Raw genomic sequence first — 24411 nt, forward strand, 5'->3', positions numbered from 1 at the left:
TTGAAACGTAGTGTGATTCTTTTGAAGACTACAGAGCCATCTCCACCTGCAGCTGGCTGAGCAGGGCTGAGAGAAGAGGCTCCACCCACTGAGGATGGATGATGATGACGGGTGTGTGCAGAGCCTGGCCTGGAGCCCCGGGCTCTTCCCTGCTCACCTTCCCAGGGGATCCCACGATACTCTCCCCCGCTTTCTCTTCCAACCCAGAGGGTAATCATTTCTGAGACTGCTGGTACACTACAGGCCTGACTGCCCTGGAAACCTACCACAATGATTACTGTGTTGTTTTACCAGTCTTTTATTCTTACTACATCTTCAAAACCCAGCATGTATTGTATACTGACAGCACATCTCAGTTTGGACTAGGCACATTTCAAGGGGCCGGTGGGTCCTGCGTGGGACAGACAGGTTTAGACTGGTCACTTCCACTTCAGTACAGCCTGCTGACTCCACAGCAAACAGCAAATGCAGGTCTGGGTTTAACCCCATCACTGAGAGGGTTTTCTCCAAAGTCACCAGTGACCGCTGAACTGTGAACTACAGCGGCCCTCTTCTCAGGGCTCATTCTATCTGAACCTTCAGCCACCTCCGATTATATTCACTTACTGATTTAACACATTTTTATAAATCTTTACTCTGTGTCTACTATGTGCGAAGCACTAGTCTAGATGCCGGGAATACATTAGTGACGAAAACTAACACAAATCTCTGCCCTCCGAAGCTCACATTCTTGGCCGGGGCGGGGGTGGGGGGCGTGGAGGAGGCAGACAATAAAATAAGTAAATAAAATAAATAGTCTGTTAACTAGGGGTAAGGGCTATGAGGAAAATAAAGCGGGAAGGGTCCCCCAGACTCCAACCACGGCTCCGGAGAGATGCGAAAGTCCTTCTGGCCCCCTCCCACCTGCAGCTCTCCTGACTGCCCACCCTTCTGACCCTCACTCTGCCTTCTCCGCCTCCCCTGGCTTCTCTCCTTGCCCCCACCTCCTCCTAAAATGTGAAGTGTTCCCCAAGCTCCCATCCTGCCCTATCCATCCCTCTCCTCTCTTTCTGGAACTTTCTGGGCTGATTTCCTCTACTCCAGCGGCTGCACCCCTCACCTTGTTGAGGAAGTCTCCCCCAGTTATTAAGCCTTTAGCTTGACATTACTTTCTCAGGGAGCTCAAATTCATGATTTGTCACAGGATATCAACACAGCTCCAAAGACTTCTGTGAAATGCAGTTTATTTGACAGAAAAGGAAACAAAAAATCTAAGAGAACTGGAATTGTGATGCAGCCTGGCGTTCCCACTAAATGGTATCAGAATATGCCACCCCAAAATATGACTACAGGAGTTCAGGATATGCCACCTCAAAATATGCTGCTTTGGCATATTGGTTATTTTGAGCTGTAGGCACCTGAAAAACAGTAAATGCAGGGAGTGGCTTTCCTTGACCTCCCCTTATTTGCTTAAAGACAGAACCTCCAAAAGAAGCTCCACTGTCACAAGTCCCCTTCCAGAGAGTTTCATCAACTAGGGAGATGGACTCTTATCACAGGAGAGGAGACTCAAGTCCATACCACACCCAGAAAGACTTTATCACAAACAGCCACACCTCCCATCCATTCTTGTAAGGGTCCCTCATCTTTCCTAAAAGCCATTTACCCTCCCCTAAGAGGACTACATCCCCCTTCCCTTTCCCTATTAAGGTGGTATTTACTTCTGAATTCTAAAGCCATCCATCTTCCCCTGAGTATCTCCCACGGTACATGCAGTATACATGTTAATAAACTTGTTTGTTTTTCTCTTGTTAATCTGTCTTTTATTACAGGGGGGCTCAGCCAAGAACTCAGAAGAGTAGAGAGAAAATTATTCTTTCTCCCCTAGACCACTAAAGAGCTGTTTCTCTTCTCTTCCCAGCAAAGAATCTTCCATTTCTCTAAGCATCCCATGCAGAGGTATCAAGGGGAGGGGACACCCCTGAAAGCCCCAGCCAGTTTTATCACCTAGCAGGCATGGGACACTAACAGGAATGACGGCATGCTGTTCTAAGTATTTATATAAAAAACATTCTACTCCGAGCAGGTATTCTGCTTTATATTTGATAGATTTTCCCACTGAGCAGCCACCCTCCTGCCCTGTAGGTCTTTAGAGGAGCTGGGAGAGCCAGGATTCTTAACCTCTGGGAGGTAAGGCCTCACTACTGTGGGGTTTAAAAACTCAAGTAATTTTCCTTTCCAGTAAACTTCCTCCTCCTCCCATGTTCCCTGTCTTGGTAAATGACATTGCTCTCTTCCTGGTTTCTGTGACCAGAAATCTTGGTGTGAACATCTTGAATGTCTCCCCCTCCTTCAATTCCCTGCCATGCAGGTGGCTATCAGGTCAGCCAGCCCAGCCCCACTCATATTCAGCTTCACCTCTCTTCCATTACAAGACATCACTAGAGCTCCTTTCCTACTGCAACTTTCGGACCATTTCTCCCATAGGGTGAAAACTGCCCAACTCCTCTTTTCCTTCAAAATAAAATCGAAATTCCTAATCTTGGCATTAAGTCCAACTATGATTGGCCTTAACCTGCCTTCCCACCTTTCATTTACTGTCAGCTTCCCTGCTTTCTTGGTCTGGAATGTCCTTATCTTCACCTTTGCCTGTCAACATTCTCCTCCTCCTTCAAAGCCCACTTCCATGAAAACTTCCCCAAATCATGCGTGCTGGAACCCAACTATCCCACAGTTGGTCTTTCACAGAAGCTGGCAGTTCTGTCACATTATTTTCCTCTGCTCTGAATGAGCACACGTCTGCTCCCCTCCAGGTGTCTCTCCCAAAGGTGTGGGCCACATCTCCTCCGTCGCCCTGCTCCCTGCCGTGCCAAGTGCACTGGGCAGCCAGGAGAGCCACAGGTGTCTGCTGGAGAGAATTCTCTGGGCTGCTAACTGGCAGCATGTTATAAGTCAGCCTTCAATGGGGCTGTGGAGAAAAGCTCGGTAGGGGAAACTGAGAAGGTGCGTTACCAGTGGGGTAAGGGCCACTTGGCCACAAAGAGTCACGGGAAATGGCTCTCACCAGACTCCTCTTCCTTCATGGACTGCTCTATGGCGGCCCTGATGCAGAGCTCACGGGCCCGGATCCCTGCGATGTTGTTGCCATCGGAGATGGCTTCCAGCACGATGGAGTCGAAGTTCAGGCAGGCTGCACTGTAGTACTTGGCTATGCTGACTGCGGTGGCTGACTTTCCTATTAAAAAAGGTCAGGAGGTTGAATTTCACAGCTCTCATTTCCTCAGTGCCCTAGACAGAAGAAGCTTCTATAACAGAGGCTGCTGGAAAGTGATCTCTCCAAGGTCTCTGCCTCTAAGTCTCTCGGGTGGCCAGAGGTGGCAGCAGAAAAGAGAGGCAAGACCTGAGCCAGGAGTTAGGACCGTGGATTCTGGTCCTAATTCTACCCCTGATGAGCTGTATGCTATGGCAACCCATATCCCCTCTGGATTTTCTCCTCGGCTTAAAAAGTGATTCTATCAGATGAGCTTTAAAAAATCTTGTAGCTCTTACTGTCTCTGATTCTAATGGGAAGAGACTTTTTTGGTTTAAAGAATAACTTGTGTTGATTTTTTTTCTTATTCAAAATACCTGCTTATTAAAAAGAAAGCAGAAAATTCAGAAATAACAGCAGGGAGAAAAGAAATTTGATCTTCCAGAGAGATTACAGTTAGCATATGCCTGCTAAGTATGCATATGTAACTATTTTATTCATATTTCTTATAAAAAAAGAATGGGTTATGTGGTAGGTTGAATAATGCCTCCCCCGCTCAGATGTCCACATCCCAATCCCTGGAACCTGTGAATATGTTACCTTATATGTTAAAGGGACTTCGCAGGTATGATTAAGAATCTTGATGTTGCAGATTGCCCTGGATTATCTGGGTAGGCCCAATGTAATAACAAGGGTCCTTTTAAGAGAAGCAGGACGCTCAGAGTAAGAACAGGTGATGCGATGATGAAAGCAAAGAGAGAGACAGAGTGAGAGAGAGGACGGACAGACAGACAGACAGACTACAAGATGCTATGGTGCTGGTTTTGAAGATGGAGGAAGGGGCCATGAGCCAAGGAATGCAGATAATGTTTCTAGAAGCAAGAAAAGGCAAGGAAATGGATTCTCCTCTATAGCCTCGAGAAAGGATGCAGCCCTGTTGACCCATTTTAGACTTCTGACCTCCAGAATTCTAAGAAAGTAAATTTGCATTTTTTAAAGTCACTAAATTTGTGGTTATTTGTTACAGTAGCAATAGGATATTAATACAGATAACAAATTGTAAGCATGGCATTTTTTTTTTCTCACTTAAAACGATATATATCATGAGCATTTTTCTATTCATTTAATACACTTCTATGGTACTTTTTTATTGTGATAGTATACATACAAAATTTACCATTTTAACTGTTTTTAAGTGTACAGCTCAGCTGCTAAGGATATTCACATTGTTGTGCAACCATCACCACCATCCATCTCCAGCACGTTTTCATCTTCCCAAGTGGAAACTCTGTACCCATTAAACAATAACCTCTTATTCCTCCCTTTTCTCAGCCCCTGGAAACCACCATTCTACTTCATGTCTCTATGAATATGACTACTTTAGGTACCTTATATAAATGGAATCATATAGTAGTTGTTCTTTTATGTCTTGCTTATTTCACTTAGCATAATGTCTTCAAGGTTCATCTGTGTTGTAGCATGTGTGAGGATTTCCTTCCTTTTGTGGGTGAAAAATATCCCATTATACCACATTTAGTTTATCCACTCATCCATCAATGGATACTTGGGCTGTTTCTACCTTTTTGTTATTGTGATAATGCTGCTATGAAAATGGGTGTACAAGACACTGTTTTTCATGGTGATATAATTCACTGCATGAATGTACTACGGCTTAATTAACTAGTCCCGCATATTGAACGTTTCAAGTGCTCCCAAATTTTTAGTATGGTCAACAATGCTGCAGTGAACACTCATGCAGTTAATCTTTGTTGACGTGATTCCTAAGATAAATTTTTAGAAGTAATACTGCCAGGCCAAAGAGTTTGCACATATTCTTCCCCTCTCTTTTTAAATAACTTAATGTCCTGGATTTTTCTTTAATATTTTAATGTTATTAAATTATTGAAAGAATGCAAGCTCCAACAACTCAGAGATGTATTAATTAAGGATGAGGTGTCCCCGCTCTTTCTCTAACTCCATATCTCTGAAGTTGGCAATTTAACAATTTGGGGATAATTCTTTGGTATATAAATTTCAAACAGAAGAGTCTTTTACTGCCTCAAAAATTACACATGCAGGACTTCCCTGGTGGCGCAGTGCTTAAGAATACGCCTGCCAGTGCAGGGGACACGGGTTCGAGCCCTGGTCCGGGAAGATCCCACATGCCGCGGAGCAACTAAGCCCGTGCACCACAACTACTGAGCCTGCGCTCTAGAGCATGCAAGCCACAACTACTGAGCCCACGTGCCACAATTACTGAAGCCCGTGCGCCTAGAGCCCGTGCCCTGCAACAAGAGAAGCCACCACAATGAGAAGCCCACGCACCACAACAGAGAGCAGCCTCCACTAGCCACAACTAGAGATAGCCCACATGAAGCAACGAAGACCCAACGCAGCCAAAAATAAATTAATTTAATTAAAAAAAAAAAAAAAGAAAAGGCATCACCCAGAGGTAAAAAAAAAAAAAAAAAATTACATGTGCAAACTTCACCATAAACCCCTCAGGGCTGTGCATACCTGACAAGGGCGTCCCATGGATGATGATGGCGATGCCTTTCCGGTTCTTGGCCATGCGGCCTTCTGCAGAAATGTCAATGCCCAGGTGGCGAGCAATGGCCTTGCTCACTGGGTTGTTCTCTACTTCTCCAACCTCCTCTGGAAAGTGGCTGTCAATGCTCTGAATCTTGTCAGCTGCAAATTAAATATACATGTGTGCGTGTGTGCATGCACATACATGCGGACACACCCAGACCTCACCTGGGTTCTGAAGGAAGTGGGGACGACTTTTTCTTAGTAAACGTCCTATTTTAAAATGACAAACATAATCTGCTGCAGATGTTGCCTCACTCCCCCTGTAGTGTATGAAAGTGCCCGTTTTGGCTAATAATCTGTCCATAGCTACTACAATTGAAAATACAGATACTCTTTGACTCTTAATCCCACTTTGGGGAATCTCTTCTGCTGAAAAATAATATTGGAAACTAGCAATACTGTTGCATATGAATATGCAACAGTAAGGGAAATGACTAAATAAATGATGGCATATTCATATTGTAGAATTAATACATAATAGTGCTAGAAAGATGCATTTTATGGAGAAAGGTGAAAGGCACTGAACAGCCTTCCCACTTTTGCTTAGAGAGAACAGGTACCCAAACATTAAAATGCCTGGTTACTTTGAAACATGATTTTTTCCAGGCTTTCTTCATCCTCCTCTTCATCTGGGTAGGTCTTGGACTTGACCATTGGGATATGCCGCTCTTCCAGGTTGGATGTGACAGAGATCCCTCGGCTAAGCGAGGTCCTCTTCGTGCTGGCAGAGGTCCCCTGTTCTGACAAGGGACCATCGTCCTCTTCTGCAAGGGAGCAAAGGATGGAAACACACAGGAAGAGTTGGGAGGAGGACAAGGGAGACAGGGCAGAAAAGGGAAGAGAGACAAAGAGGAGAATCACTGAACTGGTTACCATCACCCTGGACTATCTGACCCAAATAAACAAGAACTGCAGTCAGTCTGCTGTTAAATTTCTCTGCCCAGAGTGTTTCTACATTTTAACATTAAAAAAAGTTACCAAAATTATACATTTGGTTTAGAAAATTTGGGAAATTCAAAAGAGCAAAAATGACAATATTTAGCTACATAAAGAGATATAGATAAAGAAATGGTGATAGAGGAATAGCAGCTTCACCTTATGATACCAGTATAGGAGAGCGGCAACCTCTCAGATTTTTAATTTTTCAAAACTGAAGTTGGGATCATACTGTACACATACCAATTTGTAGCCTGCTTTCCCCCTTAATTTACCATGAACATTTCTCTATGTCATCGTTGAGCACACCTACTACTTTCCCTGCCCCACACCCTCCACAGAGTTTCAGTGGGTGCATTGGGCTGTCATTGTACAAGGTGACCCAGCTCTACCCTGGAGCCAAGACACCTTCTTTGTTTAATTTTGAATTTGAGTCAGAGAGGTTATAGCTCTCCTGGGAATGGCAATAACATGACTTGTAGCTGCTGGCCTTCCCTGGACGTGGTCTGGAAGCAGAGAAGGACGTGTACTCTGTGACAGCAGAGTAAGCAGATGCTCAGAGAGGTGCTGGTGAGAAGCAGAGGGAGCGCCTCCCTGGACTTCTACTGACCCTCAGGTCCTGGCTCTAGATCACCTTTCCACGGGCCAAATGGAAAAATGAACCCACAACCAAGGCGTGTAGGACAGGGATGAGAGCGATGGGCCTTTCTCAGCTCTCACTAAGTCCTCTTTACACTGCAGCCCCTCGTGACTCTCTGCCTCAGGCCACTAGGCAGTCCTGAGTTTAAATGTCTATCCCCCCACCCCTCCCTGACTTTGAGCTCTCAAAGGCAGGGGCTGATTTCATTGATCTTTCCTCCACCACTTCAGCTCAGTGCTTGGAACATACTGGGTGCTTGTTATGGGCTGAACTGGTTCCCATAAAGTTCATTTGCTGCAGTCCTAAGCACCACCCCCGTGCCGCACTCCACCCCCTGCCCCAGTATGCCAGAATGTGACTATTTGAAGTTAGGGCCTTTCAAGAGGTAATTAAGTTAAAGTGAGTGTCCTAAGCCATCCATAGTCCAATATCACTGGTGTTCTTATAGGAAGAGATTAGGACACAGACACACAGAGGGAAGTCCTTGTGAACACACAGGGGGAAGACAGCCATCTACAAGCCAAGGAGGGAGGTTCAGTAGAAAACAACTCCACCAACACCTTGATCTTGGATTTCTGGCCTCCAGAATTATGAGAAAATAAGTTTTGCTTGGTTAAGCCCCCCAGTCTGTGGTATTTGCAGTGGCAGTTCTAGTGAACTAATATGCTCAATAAATACAACCAGGAGACTGGTAGACAGGCAGCCTTCTTCTCTCATCTTCTCCTTTTAGGGCAGATTAGTGTTCTCCGACTACCTTCTGTCTTGAGAGACAACAAGACAGGTCCAAGGGCAGGAGAAATGGACTTCATTCATTCATTCATTCACTCTTACAGAAACATTTATCAGGCACTACGATGTATCAGGTGCTGGTCCATGCACTGGGTTTACATTGGGGGATACATGATCACTGCCTTTATGGGGGCTTGTCTAGAGGGGAGACAAGTGTGAAGAAAATACATGTGATGACTATTATGCAGAAGAAGAGAGCAAGTAAGAACAGGGAGGGTAAATTTCTAGGATGAGGGCACAGGGAAGCAGAGAAGAGAAGTGAGCACCCCAACAAGCTACACGATCCCATAGGTCTCCCTGGAACCTTGATGCTCAAGTGCACACAAGGGGGGATCCTGGGTGGATGACGGATAACTCTGGGGTGCTGGGCAAGAAAGGGCAAGACTGTAAGAGCACAGTCCAGCTTTGTGATTGAGTTTTGGCCTTGAGGACCATGGAGGGTCTTTCCTCATGTGAACTCCCACCCCCATCTCTCACAGGGCACCAATATCTACCGTGCATGATGGATTACCTTGCATCACCTAGGCACAGATGTGGAGGCTGTGGAGTGGAGTGGTTATTGTCGTGGACACCTGAGTCAGAGAGACCTGGGCTTGAGTCCTGATTCTGCCACTTAAATCTGTGGACCTGGCCTCTCAGTGCTTCCTCTCTCATCTGTACGTGTGAAGCCCTCAGCACAGGGCTTGGTATCTAGCAAGTGTTCTTCTATATCTGAACTAGCTGTTTTTAAGTCTTAACTCCCCACCAGACTCTAGTGAGAGCAGAATGTGTCCCTGTCTCTGCACCCCTACAATGGGGACAACAGGACCATTTTGCAAGGGTTAGAAATGAAATCCATAAGGTGCTCAGTAACTGGTTCGTCTCCCAGCAGAGATAATTCAAAGAAGCCAGGGGAGTGGCTGGAGCCGCGGGCTCCAGAACTGTTGAGTTCTCACCGTTCTCCTGCGCCAGACTCTCCAGATATTTCACCTTCATCTGCTCCTCTTTTGACCGCTTCATCTCCTTAAAGTATTCATACACCTCTGGGGGCAGCTTTTCCCCCGGAAGGCGGGGAGGCAGCAGCAGGGAGTTGTAGGAATCATAGCCCTTCAGCGTTCGCAAGATCTGCTCGAGTAGAATGGGAACTGCTGTTGGTCCCACTGGAAGTTTCCTCCCAACAGTCCCAGGTGGGTCTGCCATCCATCTCATAAAAACCCTGCCCCTGCCCAAGGCTGGGGCGTATACAAATACTTTCTGGATCTCAAAGGGTAGGGTCCTTTGCAGAGGTCTAAAGTGTAAGGCTGAGCCCTGGATCTGTGGGGATACAGAATTTTTATTTTGCCCCATTTGTGCCTCGGCATTTCCCATGTGGAAAAGAATTTTCTCCTTGTTTTATAAATAACATATACTGGGTTTTTTTTGTTGTTGTTGTTGTTTTCCATTGACAAAAGTACAGAACTCAATTATCCACTTTGAGTGACATGTTATTGAAAAATATTGTGGTTAGCAATATTGTCTTGGTAAGGTGGTTGTCTCATAAATAGAGGATCCAGAGAAAAACAGGCAAAATGGCTGTTTAGGTATGTGTGTGTGTGTGTGTGTGTGTGTGTGTGTGTGTGTGTGTGTGTGTGTGTGTGTGTGTGTGTGTGTGTGTGTATTTGAGAGAGAGATAGACAGAGAGGGATGTATATTAGGCTTGTCAGATGAAGTACAAGATGCCTAGTTAAATTTAAATTTCAGATAAAAAAATGAATAATTTTTAAAGTATAAATGTGTCCCATATTGTTTATCTGGAATTCAAATTTAATTGCGGCAACCTGTTTTTCTTTCTGCTAAATCCAGCAACACTAGTGTGTATGTATATTTATAAAACACAGTAAAATTAACTCCTAGAAAGCAATTACTTCCTATGCAACCTAATTTACTGGTGTGAAAAATCAGTTAGGTAACCCTTCTCCAAGATCACCAATTTTAGTTGTTTGAAAACCAATATTAATGAGCTTACTCTAAAATTTATATGGAAGAACAAAGGGCTAAGAATAGTTGAAATGCTAATGAAGAGAAATAGAGAGGACTGTCCTACCAGATATCAGGAATTATGAAGTTGGAGCAATAGACAGGGTGGTATTGATGTTGAATAGAGAAATTGACCAATGAAATGGAGGTGAGAGCTTAGAATAGACCCACGTGTATATGGAGCTCTGACACAGGACAGAGGTGGCATGGCAGATCAGTGGGGAAAGGAAGGACTATTCCAAAGGCTGGCTGATGTAGAGACACAAAGGCCTGGCCAACTTGCTTCAACTGAGGCGACTGTAAAGAGCCAGCCCAGCTGCAGAGTGTCCTGTGGGATCAGCTGAAGTCTCTGTGCAATGTCATCACAGTTTACTTTCTCTGTCTGCCTAGGTCTAACGTTCCTTATCCTTTACAGGTGTTGTCCCTGAGAGTACTCTCTGATAAACCTTCTGCATGCAAATCTCAAGAGCCTTGGATTCTGCTTTCCACTGACCCTGACCCACAGCAGAGGATGCTGTGCCAACACAAGCCATTGAACATCTAATAAATACCTAATGAAAAGACTCGAATCCAGAGGGACAGAATCCAAACCGGGCAGAGCACAAACACTGGATGTAAAGAAGATAGAAGATTCAAAGGCCAAGTTGGTGGAGAGTCCAGAGGAAGCAGACCATCTTAGCTAAGCCATTCGCAAATTCCTGACCCACAGCAAACATGAGATGACAGTATTGTTCTATGTTACTAAGCTTGGGGGTAATTTATTTTGCAGCAATAGATAGCTAATACAACATCAGACTTCACGAACAGCAAGACCTTATGAGAAAACAATGGAGCAATGCATTTAAGATATACGAGTGCAGAAAATGTGAGCCAAGGATACTGTATCCAGTCAAACAGATCTTCAAGCACAAAAGCCAAGGAAAAACAGTTACGAACACGTGAATACTCAGGATATATTGTTCCCAGGGCCCCTTCCTGAGGAATCCACTAGAGAATGATCTTCTGACAACCCAGTAGCGAATGGAGAATCTTCATCGCAAGGACTGGTGTTGAGCATTAAGTATATTCAAGTGTAGAACTAAGACTAAATGATGGAAATTAGGTTCTGACATCTTAATATTGTAAGCTCTGACACTATAGATTTAATACAAGAAGCAAAACATGGAGCAAGTGTACATGAGATGATTACCCAGTAGGTATTAACTGGAAGTAAAGAAATATCATTTTAAATTAGAGGGTGGTGAGGAGAGGTAAAAAGAGATTTTTAGCTAATTTCATTATTGCTCATAGTAGGGAACTAAGGGGCAGTTTCTAAAAAGTAGGGTACTAAGGGTATTAGATAAAGGCATAGTTTATACAGATCAGCCTCAAGGTAGGACAGCAGGGTAGAGATAGTCAAAATGGACTTGGATAGGTCAATGGAAAAGAACAGAGATCCCAGAAATAGACCCAAATAAACATAGTCAACTGATCTTTCCTAAAGGAGCAAATGCAATACAATGGAGCAAAGAGTTTTTTTTTCAACAAATGGTGCTGGAATTGGACATCCACCGGCAAAAAAATAAATCTGAGTGGATCTTATCTTCATAAAAATTAACTCAAATGAATTGTAGACCTAAATAAAAAACATAAAACTATAAAATTTCTAGAAGATAGCATAACAGAAAATTTAGATGACCTAGAGTATGGTGATGACTTTTTAGACACAACTCCAAAGGCAGAGTCTATGAAAAAAATAATTGATAAGCTGGACTTCATTAAAATGAAAAACTTCTGCTCTGCAGAAGATAATGTCAAGAGAATGAAAAGACAAGCCACAGACTGGGAGAAAATATTTGAAAAAGACACATCTGATAAAGGACTATTATTCAAAATATGTAAAGAACTCTTAAAGCTCAACAATAAGGAAACAAATAACTCGATTAAAAATTGGGCCAAAGACCTTAACAGATACCTCACCAAAGAAAATATACAGATGGCAAATAGGTGTATGAATGGATAGTCCACATTATATATGCCTTCAGGGAAATGCAAATTAAAACAACAATGAGATACCACTACACACCTATTAGAACAGCCAAAATCCAAAACCCTGACAATATCAAAAGCTAGTGAGGATAAGGAGCAACAGGAACTCTCATTTACTGCTAGTAGGAATGCAAAATGTTACAACCATTTTGGAAGACAGTTTGACAGTTTCTTACAAAACTAAACATACCCTTACCATAGAATCCAGCAATCATACTCCTTGGCATTTATCTAAAGAGTTGAAAACTTATGTTCACACAAAAACCTGCACACAGATGTTTATAGCAGCTTTATTCATAACTGCCAAAATTTGGAAAGAACCAAGATGTCTTTCAGTAGGTGAATGGATAAATAAACTGTGGTATTTCCAGACAATGGAATATCATTCAGCACGAAAAAGAAATGAGCTATCAAGCCATGAAAAGACATGGAGGAAACTTAAATGCATATTACTAAGTGAAAGAAGCCAATCTGAACATCTACATACTATATGCTTCCAACTATATGGCATTCTGGAAAAGGCAAAACTACAGAGACAGTAAAAAAGATTAATGGTTGCCAGTGGTTGGGAGGAGGGAGGGATGAATATGTGGAGCACAGAGGATATTTAGGGCAATGAAAGTACTTTGTATGACACTATAATGATTGATACATGTTGTTATACATTTGTCTAAACCCATAGAATGCACCAAGAGTGAACTGTAATGTAAACTATGGACTTTGGGTGATTATGATGTCACATAAGTTCATCAGTTGTAAAAAATATACCAATCTAGTGAGGGATGTTGATAATGGGGGAGGCTATGCATGTGTGGGGGCAGGGGTTATATGAAAAATCTCTGCATCTTCCCCTCAATTTTGCTGTGAATCTAAAACTGCTCTAAAGAATAAAGTTTAAAAAATGGACAAGGAGGAGCAATTGTAAAATATACAAGCCAGAACAAACAGGAAAAAAAAAAAAGGCAGATTTAAGCCCTAACGTGATTACATTAAATGTAAATGGTCTCAATACACCAATTAAAGACAAAGACTGCCAGAGTGTATTAAAAAGATGACCCAAATATATGCTGTCTACAGGAAACTCATTTCAAATATAATGACTATGGCATACATTCTTTACTGTTTGAATTTTAACATGAGCATGTATTAGTTTTTAAATTAGTTGTTTCAAATGTATAATGAGATCACAAAGAAGAATGAATTCTGCTTAGGGCAAGGGAAGCAGGTCAGGAAAGGCTGCAAAGTGATCTTTAAATTGACAGGGAAGGGTTCATAGGAAGCAGGAGCAAAGGTGAGGAGGAAGTTGTCCAGGCAGAGAGAAGAGTACCTGTCAGGGCCCAGCATGTGTAGGAAAATGGAGGTTGGTTTTGCTCTCTGCTCACCTTCTCTTCTACAAGATATTGCTGGTCAAATTCTAAGGAGTAAAACTCAATGGGAAAGTTGCAGGGATTCTTCACCACCACCTCGGCCTCATCTCCAGGTGCACAAGGCAGCAGTGGCCCCAGCTCCAGAACTGAGGGACTAAATTCCAAGCATGGCTCTAGACCTTGCCCCTGTGCCAGTAGAGTAAGCTTTTGAGCACTCTGGGCAATCTGGAACACCAAGGTTTGGCTGTAGAATCTCTGGAAAATATAAAAACAAAACAAGCAACTAAATTCTTTTCTGTTATGTGACATGTAAAACTGATAACCACTGGGGGACAAAATTGATCCTGTTTAGATTAACAGAGAAAACTTTTCTTATAAAATTGCATGAGAGCAATTTATATTAGAGTGTTAATACTGGGTATCTAGCATGCCAGGCACTGTACCAAGTGCTTCATCACAGTCCTGTGAATGCTGTTCTCATACCCCTCAGATCCTCCAGTGTGCTCAGATGTCCCACTGCCACTATCTGCATCTCTGGGCTCTCATTTCATGGGCCCTGCTGCCCATGGGTAGGGCAGGGCAAGGCAGAAGTGTCAGAGAAGTAACACCTTCTGGGGACAATCCTTAACCAATGACTCTCAGGAGTTACTGTATAAAGACTCCTGAGAGGGATAATGCTGAAATGTGCACTTTGTATATTTTCTCCGAGTTTCCAGTGGGATTAAGATCCAGTGTCCAGGACTTCCCTGGTGGCGCAGTGGTTAAGAATCTGCCTGCCAATGCAGGGGACATGGGTTTGAGCCCTGGTCCGGGAAGATCCCACATGCCATGGAGCAACTAAGCCCATGTGCCACAACTACTGAGCCTGCGCTCTAGAGCCCACGAGCCACAACTATTGAGCCCACATGCCACAACTACTGAAGCCCGTGTACCTAGAGCCTGTGCTCCGCAACAAGAGAAGCCACCGCAACGAGAAGCCTGTGCACCACAACGAAGAGTAGCCCCCGCTAGCCACAACCAGAGAAAGCCCGTGCACAGCAATGAATACCCAACGCAGCCAAAAATAAATAAACCAATAAATCAATCCAGTGTCCAAGGTAGCTGGCTCACTCACACACCCTATTAGCTGCCTTCCTTTTCCTTATCACCTTCTACTTCTCTTTCAGTATTCCCTACACTTCCTAAATAATCTGCTTGCACTCAAATTCTTGACTCCAGGTCTGTTTCTTGGAGAATCTGAATGACCATATTTCCATTATTTAAAGATACAGTTAAGCAGCTAGTCAGAGATGATCAGCTAGTGTAATCAGTTCATCTGATACAATTACAATCCAAATACCAGTTGATAATGATACCAATTATCCTAATCTGGTTTCACTTAGGAACCTATTAAAATGCATATTCACAGGCCCATTCCTAGAGATCCTGACTTGGTAGGGGCAGGGTAAGGCTGGGGATTCTGTAGTTTTAACCAGATGCCCAGGTTGTTCTGATACTGTTGGGCTCATGGCTTGGGTTTGGAAAGCATGATTGGCTGAGTGATTTGGAGAGCTCTTAACTACCTTAGCTCAGAGGGAAGGAAAATCAGATGGAAAGAATGTGTAAGGACATAGATACAAGTTCAGAAAAATACCTGTTGTTGGAGATAGTAAGAGAACAAATTATTGGCTAAGAAGGTTTTCTATATAGTTATGGGTTTAGCACCTTATGTGATCCAAACTTCTATATTTTAACCGCTTTTTAGGGAAATATTTCTTACTTTTTTTTTTTTTTTTTTTTGGCTGCATCAGGTCTTTGTTGCTGCATGTGGGCTTTCTCTAGTAGCGATGAACAGGGGCTACTCTTCGTTGTGGTGTATGGGCTTCTCATTGCGGTGGCTTCTCTTGCCGCGGAGCACTGGTTCTAGGTGCGTGGGCTCAGTAGTTGCGGCGTGCGGGCTCTAGGGTGCGTGGGCTTCAGTAGTTGTGGCACATGGGCTCAGTAGTTGTGGCTCACGGGCTCTAGAGCGCAGGCTCAGTAGTTGTGGTGCATGGACTTAGCTGCTCCATGGCATGTGGGATCTTCCCAGACCAGGGATTGAACCCATGTCCCCTGCACTGGCAGGCGGATTCTTAACCACTGCACCACCAGGGAAGTCCCAGGGAAATATTTCTAAAACATTTCATTCATCTCCTTGTTTTCTAACACAAAGTATTCTGAACACATGTTATAATGTCTAGGAGCTGTTAATGTGGACATCAGTGTTTCTCTGTGCTGCTGATGCTGGTGAAGATATAGGTGTGGACTGTATGGGTTGCAAGGCTAACCAGTTCCTTGTATACGGCCAATAAATTCCTCTCCCAAACTCTAATTTGAAAAGATACATGCACCTCAATGTTCATAGCAGTACTGTTTACAACAGCCAAGACATGGAAACAACCTAAATGTCCATCAACAGAAGAATGGATAAAGAAGATGTGGTATATATGTACAATGGAGTAAAAAAGAATGGAATAATACCATTTGCAGCAACATGGATGGACCTAGAGATTATCATACTAAGTGAAGTAAGCCAGACAGAGAAAGACAAATATCATATGATATCGCTTATATGTGGAATCTAAAAAAGTGATACAAGTGAACTTATTTATAAAACAGAAATAAACTCACAGACATAGAAAACAAACTTATGGTTACCAAAGGGGATAGTGGGGCGGGGGGGGGAGAGATAAATTAGGAGTTTGGGATTAATATATACACACTACTATATATAAAATAGGTAAACAACAAGGACCTACTGTATAGCATAGGGAACTATACTCAATATCTTGTAATAACCTACAATGGAAAAGAGTCTGAAAAAAATATATATATTCATTGTAAATTAACTATACTTCAGTAAAAAATGATACTTAAAAAAATTCCTATCCCATTTGGTGGAAACATTTTATTAATTTTGACCAATGCTAACTCAACATTTATGGAACTGCCCAAACAAATCTTTTTTTTTTTTACTATATTTACTGATATTTTTTTCAGTAAAACATCCAAAATCTTGAGTAAACCTGCTGGCAGTCTTAAGACTCTCTAAGAATGACAAACACATTAGTTTTCTTTTCTTTTAAAAGGGTTGGGGAGATTTTGATAATGATAGAAACAGGGACTCTATTTTAGAATCAGATATGAAGTCATTCTCTTTTCTTTCTTCTCATTGTAGATTCTGAAGCATTTCCTCAAAGCTGTTACCAGGAAAACGGGAGTTAACCATGGGTATTTTATAAAACTCACATCGATTTCTTCTTTTAAAAGAATAAAGAAAAACATCTCCCAAATGCCTTAGGCTTTCACCAAAAGTCTTTACAGTGTAACCTCTTGAGATCCTCTCTGGTTCTAGGATTTTTATTATTTTTTTAGTATTCTTTGTCAGGAGTAGCTTTGTGCTCATGGTGTTTGCAAAAGAAACCCTTGTGAGGCCCAGGGAGTATGTCTATCAGGAAGTACTTATTATTATCACAACTACTGATGATAATAGTAAATAGATATTGAAACACTATATAAAGAGCAGTATGCTATGCATTTTATTCACATTAATTCATTTAATCTTCAAAATGACCCTTAGGAGGTAGCTACTGCAGGTTGATAATGTCTTATCTGAAACCCTAGGGGCCAGATGCTTTCAAATTCAGAGTTTTAAAAAGGTAAACACAGAGCATATACCCTATGTTACATAGTATCCTTAGCAGCATCCCCTGTAATCAAACACATTAATATTTCTGCAGTTGCAGTGTTTGAGTCTGCAAACCAAGGGGGATAAATAAAGGTTAAGTAGTCTCACGTCAGTTCAGATTAGGTTTTTCTGCCAAATGAGTTTGGGTCTGAAACTTAAAAAATTTTTTTCCCCAGTTTTTAGAACTTATTGGATTTTGGAATTGCAATAAGGGATTTTGGACATGTGATATTATTATTTTTCATTTTATCTATGAGCAAACTGAGGTTTAGCAAAGGCTGAATAATTTGCCCAAAGCCACGCAGCCTCTAAGTGCAGAGGCAGAAGGCCACTAAGCCAGGTCTGTTGGTAAAAGTCAAAGTGTTAGATAGATCTGCCGATTCCAGAGCTGGTGCTCCTAACCACCAGGACACAGCTCCTGCGTGAACCAGAGCACTGAATGCCATAATCAGAATAGTGAGGGACAGGTCACTCAAAGTTTCCCTGGAGGCCCAATCAAGCATGGACTTCGAGTACAGCTCAAAGAGATCCAGAGAGTCTGAATGAGACTACATTTCTTTAAAGCTTACCTCTTCTTTGGGCATGAATTTCACTTGCATGTTGGACCTCTCACCAGGATCCAAGACCCCAGAAGTGGGCTGAATCTCAAAGATCCGTGTCTTTGGCTTTAATTCAGCACATAGTTTCTGTCTTAAGTACTTTGGCATGTGTTTCTCCAGCTGGTAAATAAATAGTAGACAATTAGACCATTTTCTTTGGAAAATGCCTCCACCCTCCACCCACTCCATCTATGTTTACTGATTACTTCCCAGGTGTCAGGGGATGTGTGGATACCCGGGGCACAGAGATAAATAAGACAATTCGTGAGATAGCATGGCCTGATAGTCCTTGAGTGCTGGGCTGAGGGCCTACATTTTATTCAGGGGGCAATGGTTGTCACTGAAAGTCTTTGGGCAGAAGGGTGAAATGAAGAGAGTGAAGGATTAGAATTATAAATCTGACTTAAATGGAGATGGAAAAAAGGGGACAATGGGCCACAATTCATTTACCTTGCTAACTTGCTTATGGGTGTGGATAAACCATTCACAAGGCACTTGGAGGTGATTGGAAAGCTGAATAGTTTCCACGAGGCACTGTCCACACTGAATTGTGGCAAACTCCACTTTTCCACAAGACAGTGTCATACTGGGAATGGTCACCTTGGCTTGGAGACAGATGTGAACTGTTGGCCCTCCAACCACCTAGAGTGGGCATAAAATCGTTGTTACCACGTAGCATGGGATTGGAGGAAGAATCACAGCTCTGAAACAGTAACTGGATCATCACAGGGGCGATCAGCAAGCAGAGCTGGAAGCTGGGGGGGATCAGCTGGGCCTACTGATGCATCTTACCTTGATGGGCAGAATGACCTTTTTGTTTCCAACAGAAAGACTGGCCCCTTGGGCATCAAATCTCACTTCAAATGTTTCCGTTTCACAGTAAGGCAGATTCTTCACACGATCTAGCTCAATACTGAAGCCTGGACCAAGACAAACAAAATTTCTTTGTGAAAAAGAAAAGTAGCAATCAAGAGCTGCTCTAGATACAGCCCATCAGAGGCAGGATGACCACTCAAAGTATCAATTAATGGCCCAACAATTCTTTCAGCTGATCCCAGAAGGAGCACTCCAGGACAGTACAGATGGGCATCGTGTTAGAAATGACAGAGTGCAATAGGAAGGGTCTCCAGCCTGGTTACCTGTGTCGTGAAGGACACGCTTTTCTGCATGGAAGGACACTGGAAAGTGACTGGTGTTGGTGATCTTGATGATGTGGGTTCGGACGTCACCAAGGATGATGTAGCCGAAGTCTAGGATATATTCTGGCAGCTGGACTCTGAAATGGTTAACAAGGTCTTCTTACCACTCACATTTCCAAAAGTGCGAGAGTGTGAGGCTCTCTTCCATCTCCTCTGCACAAGTCTATTCTCTGGAGTAGAGAACCACCACTCTCCAGAATGGAGACTAGGAACAAGACACTTCCCCCAGAAGACCACATTGCTGCTTTAGCCATCATCTCTAAACACATTCAGTGCTGGTCCTTAAGGACCTGAAACCGGCCCATCTATTCGACAAAATGGGAGGTTTCTGAATAAGAGGCAGAGACCTGCCTGGTTGGCTGGCTGCTAGAGAACGGCAGACATGTAAGGCGAGTGGATTTCATCCCTACATAGTCAATCATTAATTCAGGGAGCACTCTGGTGGAGGGCACCGCTGGCTCTGCTACACTCTGAAACAAACACGACATGGAAGGGCACTCACTTGATCGGTTTGCGGTGACTCCGATGGCAGAGGTTGTCCATGGAACCAAGGACAATTGATTTCTGATGTTCTGTGGCATAGTCTTGGACTATAAGCCGCTCTACTTCCATCTGGAGCTGAGCATTTAACTGGAGCAAGAGAGAAGAGCAAGTAAGCAAATTCTTTGAGAACATGCATTCTCAATGGGGGCAATACCACCCCTAAGGGGGCAAAAGTTGCTTCATGGAGGGGAGAGTGAGAAAATCTTAGATATTACAATGGCTTGTGGCCCTCCAAAGGGCCACAGTAAATAAATAGATATACAGTATATCTGTGGTGTTAAAATTTTTGTTGGCGTTTAAGGTGGTTAAACAAACTATACATCTATGCCATGGAGTATTACTGAGCAATGGAGTAAGGAATGAACTATTTATGTTGATGGATCTCAAGGGCATTATGCTGAATGAAAAAAAAATAATCTCAAAAGGTTACATACTGTATGATTCCATTTACATAACTCTTCTATACTCATAACAAGATTATAGAGATGGAGAACTACAGTGGTTGCCAGGGGGAAGGGGTGGGGAGATTGGGGATGGCTATAAAGGAGAAGCATGTAAAGGCAAAAACAAATTAAAAATAAGAGACTCAAGGGAGTTCCCTGGTGGCCTAAGTGGTTAGGATTCCGGGCTTTCACTGCTGTGGCCCTGGTTCAATCCCTGGTCAGGAACTGAGATCCTGTAAGCCATGAGGTGTGGCAAAAAAAAAAAAGAGGCTCAATTCTCCATGTTGAAAATAAGGGTAGAGACTTCTTCCAGCTTCATTTTCAAGAAAACTTGTAAGTTCTTTCTCTGTCTCCCGGAAATATATATAAATCTTTTCATAGGCTAAGACTTTTTATCAGCTTCACAACCCAGGAACATCTTCCTTAAGGACCTGGGAACCATCTCTTTGACATGTCATCATCAAGGAAGATAGAGCCCCATCTCCTACCCTCCCATTTCTGTGGGAGGATAGGAGCCCAACTTCAGAGGACCCTGTCATAAAAACACAAAAGGTTTGTTTTCCCTTTGGGTAAAGCCAATTAGCTAACACAGATGGTCACCCCAATTACCATGTGAATTCAGCATGAACTAAGTGTGACAAATGGTGCTGTCAAGTCCTCTTACTTGAGGACTAGTTATAGTTTTTACTTAAGGACTAGTTACTGTTTACCTTGAGAACATGTATATAATAGGTTGTATCTGCTTGGCTCTATAAAAGACTGAGATTTCTTTCTGTCTTTGCAATCTCCTAGCAGACTGACAGAGACACGGAGCACTTTCTGCTTTAATGCTTATCAATAATAAAGTTGGATTCTTTCTCTTCCACCTTTGTGGAGAGATTTTGTGGGTTGGAAAGAGATTTTTGCTTATAATTCTATTTCCCCAGCGAGCACAAGGGATACTTACGGAGATGGAACACTTCTGTATCTTAATTGTGGTGGTGGATACACAAAGCTACACGTGAAAAAACTGGGTTAGAACCACACACAGACGCAGATATGCATACATACAGAGACATGCAGACATGCAGAGAGACAGACCCACGAGTACATATAAAACTGATGAAATCTGAATAAGCTCTATGGCTTGTACCAATGTCAATTTCCTGGTTTTGATACTGTTCTATAGTTATGCAAGATGTTACCACTGGGAAAAACATTTTTTTGCAGCTTCCGGTGAATCTACTTCCTGTGCAGAGTGAAGCCAATCTTACCTCAGAAGGGTCATCCTCAGGCACTTCCTCAGGTCTCTCTAAGTGGTCAAACATTTCATATTTGTTTTTTTCTAGGTTTTTTCTGGCCTGATTTAAGAAGATTTCATACTTCTCACATCCTGTGGGGGTTGGAAGGAGAAGGAAATCTGAATGGCTAGAAATACATGAATTATGCCTAAAACACAGACTCTAAGCTCAGGGTAAATAAAGTGAGAAGGGAAGTGAACTTTGTGATACTTAGCCTGCCATGTTTTCTCTGCTTCAGAGGATAATTTGTGAGTGAGTAGAATTTGTAAAAGAGAACTCACTGAGTTTTATGAGATTATGCTTTAGTGGGCTACCAACTATTTCTCAAGAACTTAATGACAGTAACATCCTGAGTCACTCATAGGGTGACCAACTGGATCCCAGCTTACTTGATACTTTCCCAGTTCTAGCACCGATGGCTGCACCACTTGGGAAACCCCTCCATGCTGGACAAACCCAGATGGATGGTCACCCTTTAGGTTGGTCTTCATGTTTATTAATTCTCTGTTAACAAAAAGAATATATTTGGTTCAAGTTGCTTTAACTATGACTAAATAAGCTACAGTCCCCTGAATCAGGCAGGCTGGGCAACGGGGGGAGAGATTTCACCAGTTCACCAGTAAGCCAGCACAAATTCAAATGCCTGAGGGGCAAGGTAAGCAAAGTAATTAAAGTGCCTTCTATGAAACCATAGGAAGTGCTGGGACTGTGGTGAACTGGAGTACAGAAGACCCAACTAGTATTCAGATTTAAATTATTTTAAAGCCCTGTATTGGGCAAACATGTCTACTGCCATCATGAGGCCAGCTGGGCACCCAGTTTTCAACCGTGTGGCAAAGGCTTTTCTTCTTGACAATTATATGTAGAGTTGGACTAACCTCCGGCTGGCTGGAACGCTAGATACTAGAGTGTAACATGGTCTTAGATTTATTAATATTTGTGTTCATATTATCAGGGAGCAGACAATTAGGATTTAATGCATGATCATCAACAGGTGAGTTAGTGACTTTGGGGAGTGGGGTAGGAGGAAAGGCTGAGGTGGGAGGGCTTAGTCTGAAGCTGCTTAGGGAATGTAGATTTCAAAGAGCTTGAAGAGGGTTCATGAAGAAGAGTGAGAAGTTCCTCTTGACTCTTCAACCTGTAGTCCATGTCAGGAAGAAAGAGCCAGAGTCAGTTTGTGGTTAAAAGAGCTGCTGAGTTGAGCTTCAGGATCTGCCAAGACAGAAATATTCTGGTACAGAGGGATGGCTCTGGGTACCGGATGTTACCCAGAAAAGCCTTGGCTAAGGATGTGGGCAGACAGTTAATAAGTCTAAATTAGCCTCGAAACTGTAATGCCAGCATAAGGGGTTGGAACCTTAGCTGCCTTTCTGTACAGTTTATATTGATATTTTGAGAATTGTATTCCTTGCAGTACAATCAGCCTTTGCCTTCTCAGTGGCCATCTGTGAGTGACAACTCAGTGACAGAGTGTAGCTGGAAGGAACATGTGATGGAGGAAAAGGCTTCTGGAAGTACAATGTCCTGATCCCTCTTTAAGTAATTTAACGATGGCAAAATTGGCCAGGGGTCTTAATTTGGGACTACCATGGACCCTATCTTGTCTTACTCAACTCAGGTCACCAAGTCAATTTCAACTCTTGACGTTTTTTGCAATGCAGGAATAACACAAAAGGGAACTTGTGAGGACTGCCAAACAAATAATGCGAGTTGCCATCAACCTTATAATAAGCAGCTAAAACACATCTTGTCATCCTATAGAGGGTAGAAGTACCTTTAAGGTTCCTGGGGAGATCGACGCAGATTCGGGGAAAGATTCCCTCTCCACTCAGAGTAATATTTTCTGGGTCCAGGTGGGCAATCTGTATCTGGAAGCTCCTTTGAAAGATCTCAGGTACTCCAGGTAAGTAGTAAACCTTCAACACCTGCTCTTTATGGGAACTGATAAAACCCTATACAGCAGAAAGACCAGAGAGAATTTTAAAATTTACGTAAAATTTACATAAAATTTACGTAAAATTTATGTAAAATTTACGATGGACTCTTGCTTCTGGCAGTTTGATGGACTAGATAATCCCAAAGGCCTAGTGTGCTATACTGTCCACTCACATTCCTCCTCCAAGATTCATTCCTATGAAGGTACGAGAAAATGACAAACAATAGAAAAATAGGCAGCATACGTGGGCACGCATTTCATAAAAGAGGAAACAGAATGGCAAACAAACAGTAAAGCTGCTTATCCTTATAAGTAATCAGGGAAATGCAAATTAAGATCATAATGAAAAAAATTTTAAACCATAAGATTGGCAAAGCTTGCCAAATTTGGTAAGACTATGCATCAAAAGAAACTCACATTTCAATACATCTGGTGGGAATGTCAATGGGAAAGATCACTGTGAAAACTGCTTTAGTGGAGATAGCTTCAAGATGGTGGAGGAGTAAGACGTGGAGATCACCTTCCTCCCCACAAATACATCAAAAATACATCTACATGAGGAACAGCTCCTACAGAACACCTACTGAACACTGGCAGAAGACCTCAGACTTCCCAAAGGCAAGAAACTCCCCACGTACCTGGGTAGGGCAAAAGAAAAAAGAAAAACAGAGACAAAAGAATAGGGACGGGACCTGCACCTCTGGGAGGGAGCTGTGAAGGAGAAGAAGTTTCCACACACTAGGAAGCCCCTTCACTGGCGGAGATGGTGGGTGGGCAGGGGGAAGCTTTGGAGTCACGGAGGAGAGCGTAGGTGCAGAGGGCAAAGCAGAGAGATTCCGCACAGAGCATCGGTGCCTACCAGCACTCACCAGCCCGAGAGGCTTGTCTGCTCAGCCGCCAGGGCGGTTGGGGGCTGGGAACTGAGGCTCGGGCTTCGGAGGTCAGATCCCAGGGAGAGGACCGGGGTTGGCTGCGTGAACACAGCCTGAAGGGGGCTAGTGCGCCACAGCTAGCCTGGAGGGAGTCCGGGAAAAAGCCTGGACCTGCCTAAGAGGCAAGAGACCATTGTTTCGGGGTGCACGAGGAGAGGGGATTCAGAGCACCGCCTAAATGAGCTCCAGAGATGGGC

General features: G+C 43.1%; 1 protein-coding gene across 2 annotated transcripts in view; it reads right to left on the reverse strand.

Moving 5' to 3' along the window:
- The window catches only part of HYDIN (HYDIN axonemal central pair apparatus protein), a 348607-nt gene that overhangs the window by 99952 nt on the left and 224244 nt on the right, over positions 1 to 24411 (reverse strand). For both annotated transcript variants that reach the window (XM_068527442.1, XM_068527441.1), the window contains 12 exons: positions 23121 to 23298; positions 21320 to 21438; positions 19583 to 19710; positions 19021 to 19157; positions 18674 to 18801; positions 18332 to 18523; positions 17852 to 18001; positions 13592 to 13831; positions 9122 to 9290; positions 6406 to 6585; positions 5747 to 5920; positions 3044 to 3214 (listed from right to left, as the gene is read on the reverse strand). In XM_068527442.1, the coding sequence (XP_068383543.1) occupies positions 3044 to 3214; positions 5747 to 5920; positions 6406 to 6585; positions 9122 to 9290; positions 13592 to 13831; positions 17852 to 18001; positions 18332 to 18523; positions 18674 to 18801; positions 19021 to 19157; positions 19583 to 19710; positions 21320 to 21438; positions 23121 to 23298 (1966 nt within the window). The remainder of the gene's footprint in view (positions 1 to 3043; positions 3215 to 5746; positions 5921 to 6405; positions 6586 to 9121; positions 9291 to 13591; positions 13832 to 17851; positions 18002 to 18331; positions 18524 to 18673; positions 18802 to 19020; positions 19158 to 19582; positions 19711 to 21319; positions 21439 to 23120; positions 23299 to 24411) is intronic.

The sequence above is a fragment of the Eschrichtius robustus genome, chromosome 19 (genome assembly GCF_028021215.1).
Source record: "Eschrichtius robustus isolate mEscRob2 chromosome 19, mEscRob2.pri, whole genome shotgun sequence".
Taxonomy (NCBI): domain Eukaryota; kingdom Metazoa; phylum Chordata; class Mammalia; order Artiodactyla; family Eschrichtiidae; genus Eschrichtius; species Eschrichtius robustus.